Genomic DNA, 19,817 nt, shown 5'->3' on the forward strand with positions numbered 1-19,817 from the left:
CGGTGGGTGAGCTCTTATAAACGTCAAGTCAAGATCGTACAACTTTCAAATAAAAGTTTTAAAATCACAATTTTCTAATCAAAAATTTTATCACAATTCATAGGTGACTAATTGTGAGTGATTATTTACTAATTTCACATAAATTTACTATTTTTCTTCAATACTCACAATTAGTCATGTCAATAAAATTTCCCATTTTAATTGCGCATTTGTGTTTGCTTTCTAGTTTCTTGTTTTTTTTTGTTTTTTTTTTTTTTGTGTGTCATTATTTCCCTATCAATCTGACTGGATTTTTATTGCATGGATCCTTTTGCATAGACTTGACTGCAGTCAATTCGGGCTTCTGAATTCTATTTACTCTTCAAAAAAAACCCCATCGGGCTCCTGAATTACTTAGTCAAAAGAAAAAAAGCGGCCCAAAACACAGAAAAGATTGTTAGCCAAGGTTTCCCACAACTTTTTGCTATGTTAGTGGTTTTCTCTCTGGCCTGCTCTCTGACAGTCACGCTTGGGCCTTACGAACTTGATACCAATAAAAAGCACCACTTTGAGCTAACTGGGCTCGACCTCTGGCAATGTAAAATAAACTATCCTAACAAGAGCATTCATATCGGCTTGTACTAGAAATTGTGTATATTGACACTATTATTTAGTTTTTTTTTTCTTTTATATATTAAAAAAAAAAAAAGGTAAATGGTAGTCATTGCCCGTAAAGATAAACAATTTTAAAAAATTAATATTTTAATAAGATATAGTGTAAAATAAATAATTTAAATGAAGATATTTTGAAAAATAAACAGTAAAATAGGAAAAAATGTTATCTAGTTTTTTTACTGCTATAGGTGGTAATAAAATAGCTTTTTAACTATTTTCCACCTTAAACTCCAATTTAGTGCCTAACATTAATGGAACAAAGGCAAAAAATTTTGCCTTCTTCTGGTGGTATTTTGGTTAACGGCAAAAATAAGATCATTTATGTAAGTTGTGTTGTGAAATTATATATTAAAATAAATAAAATTGCTTTGATGTTTTAAATACTAAAATTTTTAGCTCCAGGCTCGTAAAAAACCCTCCAAAAAGACAATAACCATAGTCATAGAGCTAAGTGGGCTAGAATTGAATTGAGCTGTAGCAAATAGCAATGGCGGTGGTTTCACTCTCATCATCGTCTCCAATTCTCTCACCACTACTCTTCACAAACCCTGCTGCCTCGTCATCATCTTCATCTCATTCGAATCTTCCTCTCTTCGCAGCGACCAATCGGCCACGTCCACCTTCTATCGTCTTCTCCTACAGTAATCTTCACCATCGACTCAAATTTATGCGTTTTAGTTTTTTTTTTTTTTTTTTTGGATTTTGTGCTTAATGCTATATTGTTTTCAGAATCGAGGAGTGATTTGAGTAGCGAGGACAAGAAGATTTTGCTCGAGCGTTATGGTCTCGATCCTCACGACCTCTTATTTGAACCTCCTCCTCCTCCTAAGGTTCTCTCTCTCTCTCTTTTCGGATTCTGTTTGGTTGCTGAGAAATTTGAGAATATGAAGATATAAATTGTTGTGCATTTTATGCTGTTTTGGTTTATTGTGAAAATAAGAGACTTGCCATTAAAGCTAAGCCAAGTGATTGTACTAATTGTAGTTGGTTGAACTTAATTTTTATTTTTTTGGTTCAAATTCTGTTTGGTAGCTGAGAAAACTGAGAAAAAGGATGAGAATTGAAGATATAAATGTTTGTGCATTTTTATGTTCTTTTGGTTTTTTTGTGAAAATGAGAGACTTGCCTGTAGCTAAGCTTTTAGTTGGCTGGATTTTCTTTTTGTTCAATGATTAATTGGGAAAACAAAAATACTTCATAGTTTTAAAACTTTGACTGGTTTCAATTTTTTTTTTTTTTTTTTTTGGTTTTTAAATTCTGGTATGGAATTTGATTTTTTAGAGTAAGAGAACAAAGGAGGTGCAAAAGAGAGGAAGAGGAAAGGAAGTTCAACCACCAGAGGAGCCTAAGCCGCCAAGGACTACCCATAAATTGCTTCAGGTATTCCTTTTTTCCAATTTCGTTCTTATGAGGGTTAATTTTAGCTGTCTACCTAAATTTAAACTATAGGGTCATTTGCAATGTACGGCTTAAACTATAAATTTTTGCAATCGACACCGTAGTTTGTGATTAATTTGTAGTGTTTGTCTCACCATCTAAATTTAGTGGCCTGGTTCGGTGATGGGATGCGCTAATGTGTCAATATTTTTTTTATTGTTTAGTTGTTGTTGGTGGTGGTTCTTAAACCCACGACCTCACCCTCCACTTTGCTCTTACAATTATAGGAGGTTCCATTTGAGATAGAACTAAACTCTATGGTTAATTTTAGGTGGCTGGAATGTATTGGCTCATTAATTTGTTAATTTTAATACAGATTTTGGATGGTGGGGTGGACATTGCAAATTAATCTTGAATTAGAGTATTGATTGCAAAAATTTGTAGTTTAGGGTGGTTAAATACAGAGGCCTGGTCCAAATTAGTACCTGTTAAGTAATGTTGGGTTGGAATGTCTAGTGCAAGCAATGTCATGAAGAATTGCTTGTCTGAAAAGAAAGGGATTGCTGGGAAGTCTGTTATTAATGTGCCCACCAGTTATGTCATTTTAGAAAGTTCTTCATTTTATATGTATGTGAATCTAGAAAGAATTAGTTTGCATTCTTTGCTTATTCAATGTTGGATGTACTGATGTTTTAAAAGTGGCTACTAAAACAATGTTCGGTTTGTAGGATTCAGAATTTTATGTGTCTTTAGACTTAAAAGTTTTGCTAATGTACGATCAGTAGGAAAAAAAAAAAACCTTCAGAACTGCCAGTGTTTCATCCTCAAATAACTTGAATTTTTGAATCAGTTTACTTGTTTAGCCAGACTTTTTCCTCTCCAAAACATTGCTTAAGTAGGAGAAAGTCTTTTCAAAATGTGTTGTGCAATAACACTCACGCATTTTAACTTAGAAAATAGTTATATAAATAAATTGACAAGCATGTGCACAAATCTGCACACACAAATAACACAAGAATTTATGGAATTTGGCAAATTGCCTACATCCATGGACAGTGACAAGGAGAAAGTTTCAGCACTCACTGGAGAAAAAAAAAATTAACTATATATTTGATATTCAATAGTTACAATGGGAGGGGGGATTTTCTTTTTTTGGTAAACGGGGAGATTTGAACCCTAAGTCTTTTCATTGGAAATATCAGGAGGTGCCTATTGAGTAATTTCAGCTTAATGGTGCAAAAGGGTTTTGGCACATTTTTGTTGCCACACAAGGAAAGGTAATTGAAGATGAATCACAAATCAAGCCAATATTCGCATAAGGCTAGCCAACATAATCAAGATCCCACAAAGGTGGAATTTGTGCAACCTTTTTAAAATTTAATCCATGTAATTAACATGATGTTAGGATGCAAATAGATTTGGTATGGCTTCATTTTCCTTCACATAGTTTGTGAAGTTTCAAGATCCTCACTGCTAATGGGCCTTTGCTACAGTCAAGGCCAGCCCATTCCAGAATATAAGAATTACCAAATTGCCCTTATTCTAGTAAAACTTAAATTAAAACTAAACCAGCAACTTTCTAACCTAAAAAACTTAATACTAAGACTCAATAATAACTAAAGTTACCTATGAAAGGTGCTAAATATTTAATTTCGTTTTTCGTTGAATTCCTCTTTACTGTCTGCATCATATGGCTTGATGAGATGCTTGCTGCCACTTCCAGTGGCCCATTAATTGTAGATTGAAAACTTATATGGGGCAATACACTTTCTATTGGACACTAACATGCTTTGTGTCTTATTCTCGGCAGTCTGAGGTTTCCTCTGTTTAAGCAATCTTAAATGTATTGACCATCATAGGTTCTTGGAGGAAAGGCTCGAAGAAAGAAGTTGCTGTCACCAAAGGGTATGGATGTACGCCCAATGATGGTAGTTGTGAAAGGTGCAGCCTTTGATATATTGCAGGTATAGTTTAATCTTAGCTTTAAATGCTGTTTTATTTTATTTTATTTTTAAAGAAAATTTAAGATTTCTGATCGTATTAAGTTTTTTGATGTCCAACACTAGTCATCAACTAGATGAAAAAAATACTTGTCAACACTTTTGTGCTTGTCAGAATAACTTTTTCTACATTTTTTAGGCAGCCTGTGGCTGTCCTGCATCTTTAAGGCCTGGCCGCTGGTTAGACTTGTACAGTGGTACTGGATCTGTTGGTATTGAAGCGATTAGCCGAGGCTGTTCTGAGGTACAATTAATAACTCAGTTAATATCACTTGATGGTACAAATTATGATGTTTTGCGAAGGTCAGGAGCCCCAGCCCATAAATATTGTTGAACAGATAAAAAGTTGAAGTAGCTTTCTGATTTGAGGTGAAATTAGAGTTTGGATTTGAGTCCCGAAATTTGTGACAATATTTAAATAAGTTTAATATTGCATGGTTAAAAAATTTCATTGCATATTGTAATCTTCCTGAATTCATACCCCATGGAATTGAAAATTTTCAGGTGCATTTTGTTGAGATGGATCCTTGGGTTGTATCAGATGTTTTACGTCCAAATTTGGAATGTACTGGGTTTCTTGATGTATCTGTCATACATACTATCCGTGTTGAAAATTTCTTGGAACGTGCAGAGCAATTTGTAGGTATGTGATTTTCTTTTCTAAAAAAAAAACTCTCTCTCTATTCATTTAGCAACATAAGCGCAGAACTATCCATAATATTTATTTGGTTGTGTCCGGTCCAGGATATTGAACAATGAGTATCAGTCTTGCATGCTAAGAGGAACATAATCTGCCTGGATAAATGGAACTCACTCGGCTCTTAGATTTATAATAATAATAATATCAATATTCCAGAATTAGAAATTTATTAATTTAATTCAATATTTTCTTTCCAGATAAGAATAATGTTGTACATCTCACTGCTGCCCTAGGGCATTTGATGCTAACGTTGAAGTTTAGCTTGTTTTAGAAATTGGAACTCAATATGGGGTTTAAGTGATAGCCCAATCCTTTGCAATACTCCATGTCTATGGTTTGAACCCCACCTCCCTTTCCTCTTCTCCCACTATGTAACTTAAAAATTAAAAATAAATAAATAAAATAAAATAAAAATAGAAAACCAGAAGAAGAAAAGGATGTGGCGCTCAATATACTGAGCACCTTGCAAACAATAAAACACTTTCTTCTGCATTATTACATTGGTTTGTCTTGCTTTCCATTTAATTAGTGAAACATTGCTGTAAATTTGTTTACAACTTATGAGTAATTGTGAAAAAAGTGTACCTAAGTGATCTCCTTGAACAATGAGAAAAATCAAAATGATAGTGGCATTGACTTGTTGATGCAAGACAAAACCAAAACGATGCAATGACATAATTAAAGAACAAAAAAATAAAAATATTAATAACTTAGCTTGGACTTAGTACCCAGTAAGAGAGCTTGAAGTCAGCACATATTCTTGCTGACGCAGGACAACTAGAACAATTCAACGCAAAATTAAACAACTGGAAAATAAAGGGATAGGAACCTAGGAGTCAACACCAAGTAAGGAAAAATACTAGGAGTCAGCACTTAGGGTTGGTTGGAGTCAACACCAGACCAAAGAGACCAAAAGGTCTTCTTTTTTTTTTTTTCTTTTTTTTCATTCATCAAAATCAATCTCCAAAAGGAGTACAATAGTTTGACTATATAGGCAAAACTAAACCCTAATGCGCAGGAAACCCTACTTATTGAATGACAGAAATACCCTAGGCTTTAAATAAAATACTAATTAACCTAATTAAATACTAGGGCCTAAAATAAAAGTATAATGATGTCCAAAAACAAATAAAACTAAATTATAATAAAATTCTCTTTGTGTATCCTGCATCACTTGCTTAGAGTCAACACCAAACGAGAGGGAGCAAACCCAGGAGTGGCTGGAGTTAGTACCAAACCATTGGAAAGTTTCCAAGAGAACTTCTATTAATCAATCAAACTGTAAACTGCCTCCACAAGTGTACAAGAATATTGTTATATGGACTATGACTTTAACCTAATGCTAATTGGCTTAGAAAATCCTAATTCTTTTTTCTTTTCTTTTTTTTGAGAAACAAACACACACACAAGGGAGAGGGAAAGGAGTCTAACACAAAAGCACACCACAACTCCACTCAAAAGCCATGATATCCTAATTCTAATTGACTTGGGAAATCCTAATTATTGAATTGCTCTATCAAAAATTATTGGATTGCAAAAATACCCTTTACTCTAGGAAATTAAATAAAATACTAATCAATCTAATAAACTACTAATACCTAAAATAGAATCCAAAATTACTAATAAAAATATAATTGACTCCAAAAATTTAATAGAACTAAATTAAAATAATTTTTTTTTTCCCTCGTGCTTCCTCCATCACCTATCCATCCGAATTACTACCTCTAGCCTAAAAAAACATTGGGAAGCATTAAACTTTGACATGGTTACGTATCGTGCCTTATGTAAACTTCCCAAAATCAAGACTCTAGTTAGGGCATGCTGAAAGCCACAAATATATGTCCTCAATAGTCACCAGGAGATGCTGATAATTTGCTACTGACAATGAATTGGATCACTGAGAGTGCACACTAGTGGGTGCATTCTGACAGCCATGACATTTATGCCACAATAGTCTAGCCAAAATATATTGATCCTAGCACTGTTGACTATAATATTTATTACTGGTAATTAATGGATAGAGAAAGACAATTAAGGAATTGTTACTTATAATTGGGCTTCCCCTTTATATGCATACTAACTTGCCTCAACATCTTTTGAGCAAATAAAAGGGTTGGGTGGGGCCAGATTTGTATATATGGAGTGGTCTGGGTGCATGTCCTGTTGCCGTGACAATTGTTAAGGAATATAGAATACAATGGATATAAGCCATGGGAAATAATGATTAAACTTACGGAGAGGTCAATTTCATTGAATGAGTCAGATTCTGAATAGTATAAGTTTGTAATTACAATTGACTTTGTATTCTATCCATTACAATTTTAGATTTGGTTTGTTGTAGGTAAAGGTGGATCATTTGATTACATTAGTGTTACCCCTCCATATACTGAAGTTGACTATGGCATGCTCATGGGCCAAATTTCGAAGTCACCATTAATTGGAGAAGACACCTTTGTTGTAAGTTTGGATCTCATGTTTTCTGCTTTACTTGGTTATGCATGTGTTTTATTTTGTGTGTGTGTGTGGGGGGGGGGGGGGGGGGGGGGGAGGTTGAGTTTGTCCTATTCTTACAAACATTCAATATCTAGGTGGTTGAGTATCCATCAAGAACCAACATGCTTGATTCATGTGGATGCCTGGTGAAGGTAATTCTAATACATATAATTCATTGAAAAAATCAGGCAACAATATATAATGCATTATCATAATGAGCTCACAACTGCAATTGTTGGATGGATGTTAAATTTGATCATTTTAAACCGGGTGGCAGTACAATGAAGATTTGTAGTAAATTCCCTATATCAAAGTGTCTCCATATCTATGCATGATTACCCTCTTCATTTATGCTTCATCTAGCACCAAAAACGACTTCTACTTCATTTATCTCCTGATGGATTGAAACTGCAGTGCTATAGTTCAAATAACTAGCAATGTGATTTTTTAGTATGTCAACTAATTTGGTTATGTATGCTTGCTTTTGTGTTTTTATGGGATTTTTACTCATAAAATGGGAGTGCAGATAACTGAGCGACGGTTTGGACGGACACACTTAGTAATATATGGACCTACATGGGCCCAGAAGAATAGGAAGTAAAGTCACTAAGGAAAGTATCAGTAGAAGTTTAACTCAAGTCTGCAAGCGGAGGTGAAAACTGTATCCTGGAACTGCAAAGATTTTGCAATGAATGTGATTGTGCACCTTCAAATGCTATGATTAGGTAGTGTACCATTTACTATTGTCAGTTTGTGGTAATGCCACATGAGCTTTGATGGATCTTAATGGTTCCAAATTTTCCCACGGTTTCAGTTATTTTCTTTTTGGTTATATGTAGTTGTTGCGTCTTTTAACCAGATTTATTTATTGCAGGTCAAAGTCTTAAATTGGTAATTCAGCATTCCCTGGCTGCTTATCAACTATTAGAAGATTGATTCAAACCATACTGGTTCAGGTTGATTTGTGAAATATGTAAGGAATCTATAAACCAAATCTAGATTTAAGTACATGACAAGTGGGTGTACATTTATTTATCTTCCTTCAATGTACAAGGTTCTGAACTTTGTTAACCATTTGCCTATCTATTGTGTGCTGTATTTATTTTAGCACTTGAAGTATCAGAGGCAAGTCTGTATGTGATTTTTTGTAGCCTAGACAGGCCATCATTGGCACAATGTTAACATTTTTTGTTACCTTTTTCAATCACTATATGAACATTTGAAGTTTATTTTATTGCTGAATTTTGTCAAATATCATAATGTGGTTTTTATGACATTTGTGATGGGTCCATTTGATGTCATAAAACTAGGTTCCAGGAGTCTCTAGTGCCGGCTCAAGGCCTAGACCTTAGCGCCCCCCCCACCCCCCTCCCCCCCCCCCCCCCCCCACAACTTGTCCCAAATATTTTCAAAGGTTTTAAGGCCTTAAAATTGTAAACAAAAATTTCTCAAAATTGTAGAATGATAACTAATATTTTTAAAAGAAAAGATATGTGGGTTTTGCATTTTTTTTTCCTCATCTTCAAGAAGGCCCAAAATATTGAGCCAATAGAAATCCAACACAATTGAAACCCTAAATTGTTTCACACAAAGTTGTTATGAATGTCCCGAATAATCATTGTAAATCAATTTTCCTAACAACTTGTAAAAAGCTATATTATTAAAATCTAAATGCAAAAACTATATTAGCAATTTTGTATCTCAAAAAGCAAGAATGGTTTTTAAAACATTTTTTTTTTTTTTTAAGTTGAATAAATAATATTTCAATATTAAAAAATTCACTAAAAAAATGCATCACCTTAGGCCCTAAATATAGCCCTAGGCATTAAATATAGCCCTAGGCATCTCAACTGATTAACTCCATGAGTTGATCTTTATAATGCTTAGATGGGAGGGGTGGGGTACTTGTTGAAGCACATGTTTTTTGCACCTAAAATTTTTGGGTTCTATAGTATAGAATCAATAATGGAGCCTTGAGAAAAACAATTTGTCTCCTAAAATGTCTTGTTTGTGCCTTAGTAGAAACTGAGTTGTATTAAAGGGACAGTGAAAAAGTTGCAATATGGATGGTATAAAGAGAAGGAGATTTTGCTCGAACAGGGAAAGGTGGGGCTACCCTTAGTCGATACTTCAAGTTTTGTAGGGGGAAGTGCGTCTTTTCTGTTCTACAAGACAAGAGGAAGTTACTTGTGGAATGAGAAAATCAAGGAATCAGCCATACCTTTTTAGATCAAGATTACAGTTCCGTGAAGCTTATTTGAAGTGTGCTCATTTTGACAGGACTCTGATATGGGCTTGGGTTCAAGGTGGGTTAAGGACTGGCTGACTATATTTGTTCATAAAATTTACTTTATCTTTTATTATATATATGCATTCAAGTATATGATTGTATATAGTCATATGTATTTGTCTATTTTTGATCACTCTGTAGTCTATACTACTTAACAGGGTGGATTGAGTTTTGTCACCAATCCATTATATGATTATATCTAAACTCAAGTTCTGTTCAGAATTGTGTTATCTGAGACCCATCCTAACTACTTTAGGATTGTTTTGAAGAATCATTTCAAATTCATACAGATATTACTGTTTATTTTCTCCTACGCTGGAAAAGGGCAACCTATGGATGTGTGGGCATCCCACTCTATTTTCAAAGTACTGAGACTTCTTTCTACTTTCTGCAGTCATTTTATTGTGAACTTTTGTGGGTAATGCTTACTCTGTATTTTCTTCCCTCCCCCTCTTTGAAATGTGTATGGTTGGAGTTAGGGACCACAGTAAATTTCTATGTAGAATATCCTTTGGTGGGACCCAAGAAGAAAATGGTCGTCTCTATTCTCTTCATGTCCCAGTTGTTGGATAAAGTGTTGTGGCCTTAGTGGACCTTACATTTTCTCCATAATTGAAAGAGTTGCCCCACAAGTATTATTGAACTGTAATCCTACAGGAATCATCTATAATCTTAGGAGGAAATTGTGCATTAAAAATAATGAATATGTTCATTGAATTATTTAGCCTCGGAAACAAAAGAAATTCAATGCTTCTGTTGGATACAGTGACATGGAAACTTTGTGAAAATTAAGGCCTCAAAGATGATACAGACATCATATTATTATGTCTTTAATGCATTAGTTTGTTTATGACTATTTTGGGGGGTGGGAAATTTGCCTTATTTTGGATATTTGTTCACCAAAGTGATTACTTCAGTATGTACATTTATTATGCATTTTTTGTCTTGATAGATGACTACAGCTGATTATTTCTTAGAACAATAATTTTCAGATGGACCCCAATAATGTTAATCATTGCATGTGAGCTATCTTGAATTTGGTTTTTTATGGTCTGTTATTGTCTAATTACTGTGGTAGTTCTCTACAGCCTGTGTAAAGTTTGGGAATCCTGTTGTAAGTCTCTACCACGAGGAGATTGCAGGTTGCCTCTTCTTGTTAACCATCGCTCTCGTTTGGGGGAGCTTATTTGGCTCATATACAAATTTTTAAAGCTTTACTTTTTCTAGGTATAACTATATTTTTCCTCAATTTATTATTTAAGTCCAATAAGCCAATGAAAAATAAGCTCTCCTATATGACTTCAAGGTGTATTCTTGTTATGCTAGTACTTTGCTGACATTCTTGTACTGGATAGTGGCCCATTCTATAATTTTATCATGTGTATTAACTGTCATTATCGATTTTACGGTTATTATGAGAGTTGACTACTTAATTTCTTTTTAGTTACTCTTCTTGTGTTATGACAAATATGAGTGTATCTTAGAGAACTTTTTGTTAGACTTTGAGACATCATACAGATATTGTACCTATCATGTTCAGCTTGTTCCGTGCTAAGTTCATATTGCTGTTGTTCTGTTCTACGGTGTTTCAGTAGTTTTATGTTAGATGAGATTACATTGTTATTCCTCTTATTCCTCTATAAGCTTTCAAGTTCTCTGGGATTTATTTGTTAGGGTGAAACTTTCTTGAAGTGTTATGAGATTTCTTCTTCTGAAGTATGATGATATCTTCAACCAAACAAAGAGTGATGAGGTCATCTTTTTCTGTAAGAATATGGAGAACAAATGCTTTAATGATTCTTTAATCATCTGTTTTACTTTTTTAAAAAAATGCTTTTATGAATGGTCCATTGTATTTTCCATGTGATGGTGTCCAATAGTGACTAGGGGACAGGAAAACATCATTTGCAACTAACCAATTGAAAGGATTGCACTAACATAAAAGTTAAGAGCTTGAATTAGTTGCTGGTTTCTCTTGAAGTATCTTTCTTTCTTTTTTTCTTTTGCTTCCATTTTTGTTTTCAGTCATCTTCCTTACCTGTCTCTTTGGTGGGAACTTTCAGATAGGGAAATGCTATATCTTGAGCAATTTATGTTACTATCAGAGCACAAGGGTTCAAGTTTCACACATGAAATTGCTTCAGCGTTACCACACACCCATTTTTTTTTTGCTTTAACTATACAATTGCTCTTGAGACGATATGCAAACTAGTTTAGTTTTAAGCTGTTGGTTACAAATCTGGTTCCATTAAATTCTTGTTGAATGAAAAAGTAGGATAAAATACTTATCAAGGAAGAAAACCAAAATTGGGGGCAGAGGCAGAGCTGTTATCTTATTTGTTGATATGACTTTATCTTTATATTTATAATTTTTTTTATTTATCTTTTCTTGTTCACTGCTCTTCTCATTTTGTGCTTTCAGTTACTCAAGAAAGCAGTTGTTTATGTTTGTGTGCACTAACGTGCACACTTGTCTCCCCCCTCCCCTTTTGTTATTTGTTAATATCTTGTGTGCGTGCACGTGTCGGGGAGAGAGAGAGAGAGATTTAGCATTTGATCAAGAGGGTAAAACAATCTTTTATGTTGGAACCAACTTCCCACTAATGGGTGGTTTCTCAATCCTCATGGTTCCATGTAGGCACCAGGCTCTATTTCTTTTATAAACTTAGGGTATGCAAGTATTAGGGAGGAGGTAATGAGGTCCCTTTGGTAGCTGCATGAATATGCACAAAGCAAAATAAAGAAAGAGAGCTTGCATGGACCCTATCTATATATAAAAGCAACCAGAATAACAAACTTTTTTGTTTTATTGGTCGTGTGCTCTCTTTCTTCTTGTGTTCTGCCTTTAAATAGCACAAGCCACTTACCCACCCGCCAAGTTAAAATCCTCTTAATTGTCCTATTGTGCTCTCTCTTCTATTCTCTTGTTCTGCTTGCCTGGTATGTCCATATTGATCTTTGTCTGCTCAATACCAACATGGTCGTCCTGAGCTATTCTTCGTTCCCTGCTTTGAACAGCCTGCCAATTTTCTTGAGTGGAAAGTTATAGGAGAAAAAGAGGGGGAAAGAAATGGCGTCTAATGGTAGAGTTTTCAGGGCAACGTTTGGAGCTCTTGTATTTGTTGGCGTCATCTGGTTTATAACAGTTGGAATCCTAGCAAACCGTGCAAGTAAAAGATCAACAATAACAGTTCAATCATCTCAAATCTTCAAGTACTGGAAGCTGATTGCAAGAGAGAAGCATGCTGTTCAGTGGGATTTCAATCTTAATTATGTGAGCAAGAGAAGAGTACCTAATGGTCCCGATCCCATTCATAACAGGTACATGTTTTTTGTTGATCAGACATATATCATGTAATAAATGTGAGACAAGACCCAAAGAAGAAAACCTAATGTCTGAAATTGCATACTACATTCTATTTCATAATAGCTCCAAATCTCAGTGTGGTTTTCACTTTTCAGGCTTGACAGTGTCTTTCAAAAATAAGTGTCCCTACTCATTACTCTTCTTGTAAATGTGATGAGAATGACCATTTCTTTTGATGAGAGAAATAGAGAAAATTTTAATCTATGTTTCCTTCTTTTACTTTCATTTACCATTTCTTCTTCTGTTTTGGTACCACACAAGAACATCAAGAATCAAACCTCACCCAGTTCTTTAGCCCTTTGGTAAATTAAATTATAGCTAAGGTGGTAAAATTTTAAAAGAACCATTATGCACTCATCTATGACATGCGTCGAAGTTGATGATAGTTTTGTTTTTTGTTTTTTGTTTTTTATTTTTTTTTACCAAAAGCTTCTTTGAACCAATCTTTCTCTTATTTTGATGAAACAACAAATAAAGACATCGGGGGAAGAAGACGTGGACCACTTTATGGAAAGTTAATATAACTCTTAACGCTCCACTAAAAGGGTCCAGACCATCATTCACGTAAAAAGTTTGCTGTTCAATACGACGAGATTTGCTGCCCATATAATTAGGCTCTTAATGACAACTATCATATTATACTATTAATTCCCCTAATATTTTAGGTTAAAGCTTCTGAGTTGGAAGGTTCTCGATTAATAAATTATAATCATAGTGTTGCACGTATTTGTTTATTTAAAGATAATTCAATTGTTATAAGTAGAGGAAAGAGATTTAAATCTTGATTCTCTTCACAGAAGACTATGCGCAAACTACAATGCTCTTGAAGTCATGATAGTATTTCATTTTTGTGTATTTTACTATTATATTGTAATAGTAATATAGTAATATAGAACTATTTTTCTCTCTCATGTTAACATGAACATCTTTTATAATGTTTATCCAGGAGAGCAGTGAAGACAGGACAGCCACCTGGACGAGCCTAAAGCATCAGAGGGAATGTGAAAGCATTGGAAATTGTGTGGATGGGCAATGTACAAGAGATTTTCTAGATTTACGATCCTTTCAATTATTAGAAATCCCAGTTGAAATGCGATGGTGTCCCCCTGAACACTATTGCCAAGTACTGCTATAACTGGGGTCTGAGTGCTTAGATATTTTGTAGTTAGATTCTCTGCAATTCATGCAGGTACAATATCATTTTGTTCCAGCCTTAGTTAGATTTGTGGTGATTAGTTTTTGAAAAGATATATATGGAGGAGGTTAGTAAATTAAGTTCTTTTGTTCACTCCAATGTTCCAAACATTCTCTTAAGAGCTAGCTCCAACATGGTCAGTTTCTCCCAGACAAAAATGCATGAGAAGCCTGAGAAAGATTGAGCTTTTGGAGGTATCCCCAACTAAGTGTTTGCTTGTCCTTACTTGAATACTTTAGAAAGAGATTCATGGGAAGGAATTTACTTTGCAAGGAAAAAAAAGAAGAAAAAAAGCAAAGTAGATACAATAAGAGAAAGGAACACTATCCTAAAAAGGTTCTATCTCAATACGCGATGAGTGAAGCCTGTAACATATTTTATTAATCCTGCTTGTTGTTGCTTTGGTTTGGCATTTCTTTTTCTTTGAAGTGGTTTGTTTGATTTGTGCTCCCAACTAAAGCAATTCCCATATCAATTGTATTCTTTTTCTTGCTTTTGTTTTGTTTATTTTTGTTTTCTTTTTTCTCTTTAAAAGGGACGGTCCTTAGGCAATATATTGTCCTTGCCAGTTCCCTTCACCCCTCAAAAGAAACGGATGAGGATTCCATTGAAAACATTGGGACAATTAATTCATAGAATATTTATCCTTCCAAAGTGAAAATGGATGAATAAAGAAACAAAGATAACATATAATGAGATTGAATGGAAAACATACTTTGTATGTTTCTAAAAAAGAATTATATTTATAATAAAGTGATTAAATTCTACGCTCAACTTATAGCAACCTTCTTTCTTTTTCCATACTTCTTTTTCAGATTTGAGATTAACCATGAAACAAAATATATAATGATATGCACAAGAACAAAATATATGATGATATGCACAAACACGTGTAATTGTACTTGGTATGTTATTTCAAAGAAAAAAAAAACAAAAACATACTTTGCATGTCACCGGGCATGAATTTTTTTTTAGCTTTTGAAGACCCCCATATTATTAGATATGCATTTAGAAGTAAGAAAAAGCATAAAATGATGAAATTCATCCCTTGGCCCAGTTATTTTTTTAATGATACGTTTTTTTCCACTATAATTAGTGGTGGTTAGTAGCAAAACTAAATGAATCTCCCTCCAAGGTGAAAAAGGAAGAAGCAATTTCTGATATTTGCTTTTTCTTTTACTTTTTCTTTGCTTCTTTTTGGGTTTGATTTTGATTGGATCGAGAAGGAAAGACTTGGTCCAAAGTAACTTAGATTCAAAATTAAGTTCCTTTTTTGTTGCATGGGAGACAGATTCCGATCTTGGGCAGTTCTTTTGATTGAAAGACTGTTAGTTTTGTCATTATAATATATAGACCCTGATGACCTTTGTGCCGCATGGTTCATCGACCAAAACGATTGATAGAGATCCGGTCACAGCATTGTTGTTGGTATCACCCCCATTATATGTAATCAATTGGACTAACGTCACTAACCAGTTTTTTCCATGAACATTGTATAAACACCTGAACCTGCTTGTAATTCTCAAGATTGTATTGAATGAATAATATTCTTGTTGTAAATTACTGAATTGCATTTTTGGTTTCTCAAATGTGGAGTGCTTCAACATTTTGTTAGTCGCGTAAACAATATATGACCGGAAAATAAATGAAATTACTATACTGTTACATTTTAGATTTTTGAGAGACCAAAATGGAACAAAACTCATATTTGAGAGACCACAAAGGTATTACACCCTCTATTACGTATTTGTGGGGATTGAAGTTGAACTGAATGGGCAGGTATCCTTGGTCAAATATAAAAAAGAAAATGAAATTGTAACCATCTGGTGCAATTGGTTGATATTGCTAATGGAGTTGTTATGAACTTAGCTGTTTATAAACAGTATGCACTCGACTTGAGAAAAAAGCTTGTTTATGCTATTTATTTAGTAAATGAGCCAAGTCGTAGCCTAAATTTTGGCTTAACTATTAAATAAGCTGAGTTGAAATACAATAATGTGTTCATGAAAAAATTTATGAGTGTGAGGCTTGAAGTGTGTATAATATTTATCTATCTATCTGTATGTATATGTGTATTGATATAAACTTGAGATTGGATTGTGTAAGTATATAAATGTATTTAATTATTTATAAGATAACAAATTATTATTCGTAATTCATTGATAATAAAAACAATTTATTTTGTATGAAAAATTATATATAGTTTTTAACATTATTATAATAATAATAATAAATCTAATTTTACAAGTTCATAAACGAACATTATCCATCTAGTTAACTCAATTATTGTTATTGGAAAGAATATACCCCCTTTAAGTGATTTTCCCTAAAAATATAGAACTCCCTTAAAGTTTTGAGTGTAACAATTATCCTCCACATGATATATTTTCATATGTTAATCATTAAATGTGTAACACGTTACCCCCTTGAGGTTTATGGGTGTAGCACAAAATCTCTTAGTGGTAGTGCTTTATATGAAAATGCAATTTTAAATATGGACATGTATTATCATACAAGCAAATCACTATTTAACATAAATATATATATATATATATATCACATTAGTGTTACATTTAAAATTTCAAGGATTCCTTGTTTTATGATAAATTCCCAAGGGGTTTTGTGTACTTTTTTTCATTATTATTTTAACTATAATTTAGTTATCAATTATAAGTGTATTTTTTTTTATGAACAATTATTAGTGTATATATAGAGAGAAGAAATACTAAAAATATTATTAAGAAAACCTAGCCAAATCGGTTAAAGTTACAACAAAGAGGTATGGAGGAACATTCTCCATCCACACCGATAAACTGCTAACATATCCAGCATGACAAGTAAGGTTATGTACTACAGAGTTACCCTGTATACGAGTATGGGAAAAAAATAACAGCATTGAAGGCCTTTGATTTAACATTCACAATAAGGTGGCCAAAAGAAGCAAAAGACTCCTCGTCGCTTAGTAGAGCTTTGATTACCACTTCTGAGTCCCCCTCTAAAATAATGGAAAGAAAACCAAGGTCTTGGGAAAATTTTAAAGCTCAAAACACTACAAGTGCCTCCAAGTCGATGGTGGCAGAGAAATTGTTTTAGACATTGAAGCTAAAACCCGCCCTTTGCAATCTCAGAAAACTATCCCAATGCCCGCCTCCCCAAATTCTTTAAAAACAACTCCATCGAAATTAACTTTGAGGAAAGGGTCGGGGGAAGTATATATTTGTGAAGGGATAACATATTTTAATTATAGCGTTTACTATGTATAGAAAAAAGAATAAGGTATTAAGCAACTCATGACTAAGCTTGAGTTTACTTTACAAAAAAAATTAACCAAGCTTGAGCTCAACTTGTATGGGCAATAAAATTAAATAGATAATTCTAAACTTTATATATTAGGCTTGTATTGACTCGATTATAACCCTAACTACTAATGTAGCCAAGTAATTTTTTGAAATAGGTGAATAGGTTGGGACTTGGGAGTTGGGACCCCTAACTTTTTTCATTGAAATACTAGACAGTGTACACGGCATGGGCGTGCAGACAAGAACTAAAAAGAGAAAAAGTATAAAAAAATTTTGGAAAATAAAGTTGGAAAGAAGAAATGACAGAATGACTCAATGGAGATGGTGTATATACCATGCTTATGCGGGGGAAAAGAAAACATTACAAAGATGTAAGATATGTTAAAAGTTTGAAAAGAATAAAGGGAGGGAGCTATCCAAAAATAAAACAATGATAGTGATCAAGAGAATTTAGGACATTGGAGAGAAAAAGGAGAGGGCAAAAGGACAAAAAGACCAGGAAATGTATTAACATTTATTGAATATCTTATATATAGTTCTAATTTTAAATTGTTAAATTTTTAATAATTAATAACAGTTTGAGTAAAGTTCGCAGTGTGCTTTTGTGTTAAAACTTCATTTTCTCTCTATTATTTGTATTTATTTCTCCAAATTTTTTTTTTTTTTGGATTGTTTAGTCATGATAAAACATATCAAGTTAGTCATTACCTAGAAGGATTTGACACTTTAAATTTAGCTCTTCTTCTCACTTAGGGTAATAATATGTTCCAAAGGTTTGATTGTATACTTACTAAAGCAATACATGAGTTAGGTTCAAAATATCAAGAGACAGTTCACTCGGTATCCAATGTAAGAGTTAATTAACAATAATTTTTTGGGATTGTTTAGTCGTGATAAAACATATCAAGTTAGTCATTAAATCATTAACATTTATATTGTAGGGACAATGGACCCAAAAACATATGTTGGGCCTTGGCCTTGTCTGAGGAGACTCAATGGTCCGAGGATAGATCAATAGTAAGGAAGACGTAAGACTTTTAACTTCACAAGTTAGCTATGACTATAGAGGTAGGCCGAGGAGGAGCATCTCCTCAACTAAATGAAGAAGGGGTCAGAAAGTGTGTTCTATTATCCAAAGTAACGTTCCAAGAAGTTCTGTTGATAAGGATATGCACTGTGAACATACAGGACAAAATGGGAGCTGAGAAATATATAGGGGAAAACTGCTACTACCGTATTAAATACTCTGTAACTAAATCTCTGACCTCATTAATAAGGAAGTGATACCTGAACAATGTTTTTCAGCCTAAAAGCTACCCCCAAAGACTTCAGGAAGGTGCTGATGGGACAAGTATCAACATAAGCAATCTAACGTCCACATAGAGGGTAGAGATGAGAGGGGAGATGTGGTATAAAATAGGAGGAAGGTCCTCAGAGAAGGGGATCGAAAAAAATTAAGAGAAAATCATTGTAGCAATCAAGAATTGAACTTGTAATCAAACTTGAGAGACATATATAAGGACTGATCTCCTCAGACTGTGCCAAGGACGATTTTATTTAGAATAAACCAGGCTATCTTCATTTTCTTGCCATCTGAATATACTTAACTTGTTGTTTGATTCATTAAATCCCAGTTTTCCAACCCACTCTCTACAAATTCATTGTATTGGGCATTTTAGGGCTAAGTTCATTTATCATTTGGGATAGGGACTCAAATTGCGTCCTTACATATATATTTTGTTTAAACTTATGAAATATTTTAATTAAGTTAATTGCAATCATGGAGACCCTGGCAGATAAAATTGAATTGTCATAATGAATTTATTTTTTCATCTTATTAGCAACTAAATGTTTAGTTATGATTTTTCCTTTCAAGTTATCCCTAAATTAAAATCTAGGCTCTGCTACTTGGTTAATGGAAAAACTTATCAAATCTTTGAAAACTAAACCTTTAAAATTTGGGTGCCAGATGACTATAAAAAATAAAAAAAAGCAAAAAGAAGAAGGTAAGAAAACAATTTTTTTTTTCATAAAATTAAATGAATACACCACATCACTATACATGTTATAAAATTATTATTAATTTTTGTTTTGTATGTAGGACTCATTTGACAAACTCAAACAAAATCATGCCTTTTTGTAAAGCCCAACAAGTTCAAGTTCAAGTAAGCTAGTGAAATTGCTTATCAAAAAAAAAAGTAAGCTAGTGAAATTAGCTTACAAGCTGGAGCTAACACTAATATCTTATATTGCTTTTTTCAAGAATTTTTTTTTTTTTTTTTTTTTGGGGGTAATAAAATGAAGAAATCTAAAATCTGTATTTACAATCAAATCCAAGCCCAGGTTAGTCCAGCCCATTTTACTGCCCCAACTAAATAAGCCTGCTAGAATTCAAGCCCAATTGGCTCCTGTCTAGTCACTCATGATTAGAACCAGTTTCTG

The 19,817-nt window shown here is 33.6% G+C and overlaps 2 protein-coding genes across 3 annotated transcripts; both read left to right on the forward strand.

Moving 5' to 3' along the window:
• The first annotated feature begins 1,049 nt into the window (after positions 1-1,049).
• LOC126715045 (uncharacterized) lies at positions 1,050-8,458 on the forward strand. Of its 2 annotated transcripts, XM_050415475.1 has the most exons (10): positions 1,053-1,295; positions 1,384-1,484; positions 1,936-2,034; positions 3,891-3,995; positions 4,171-4,275; positions 4,536-4,674; positions 7,073-7,188; positions 7,320-7,376; positions 7,751-7,949; positions 8,099-8,458. In XM_050415475.1, the coding sequence occupies exons 1-9, from the start codon at positions 1,142-1,144 to the stop codon at positions 7,823-7,825; spliced, it is 951 nt and encodes a 316-aa protein (XP_050271432.1). In that variant the 5' UTR covers positions 1,053-1,141; the 3' UTR covers positions 7,826-7,949; positions 8,099-8,458. The 2 variants fall into 2 exon arrangements, with proteins under 2 accessions (XP_050271434.1, XP_050271432.1); XM_050415477.1 differs by lacking the exon at positions 7,320-7,376 and having other exon boundaries at positions 1,050-1,295.
• A 4,074-nt stretch (positions 8,459-12,532) lies between these two features.
• Positions 12,533-14,570, forward strand: LOC126715046 (CLAVATA3/ESR (CLE)-related protein 25). The gene is made up of 2 exons (XM_050415478.1): positions 12,533-12,835; positions 13,828-14,570. Exons 1-2 carry the CDS (start codon positions 12,585-12,587, stop codon positions 13,865-13,867), a joined length of 291 nt encoding a protein of 96 aa, XP_050271435.1. The 5' UTR covers positions 12,533-12,584; the 3' UTR covers positions 13,868-14,570.
• The last annotated feature ends 5,247 nt before the right edge of the window (positions 14,571-19,817 follow it).

This window comes from Quercus robur, chromosome 2, assembly GCF_932294415.1.
Source record: "Quercus robur chromosome 2, dhQueRobu3.1, whole genome shotgun sequence".
Classification (NCBI taxonomy): Eukaryota; Viridiplantae; Streptophyta; class Magnoliopsida; order Fagales; family Fagaceae; genus Quercus; species Quercus robur.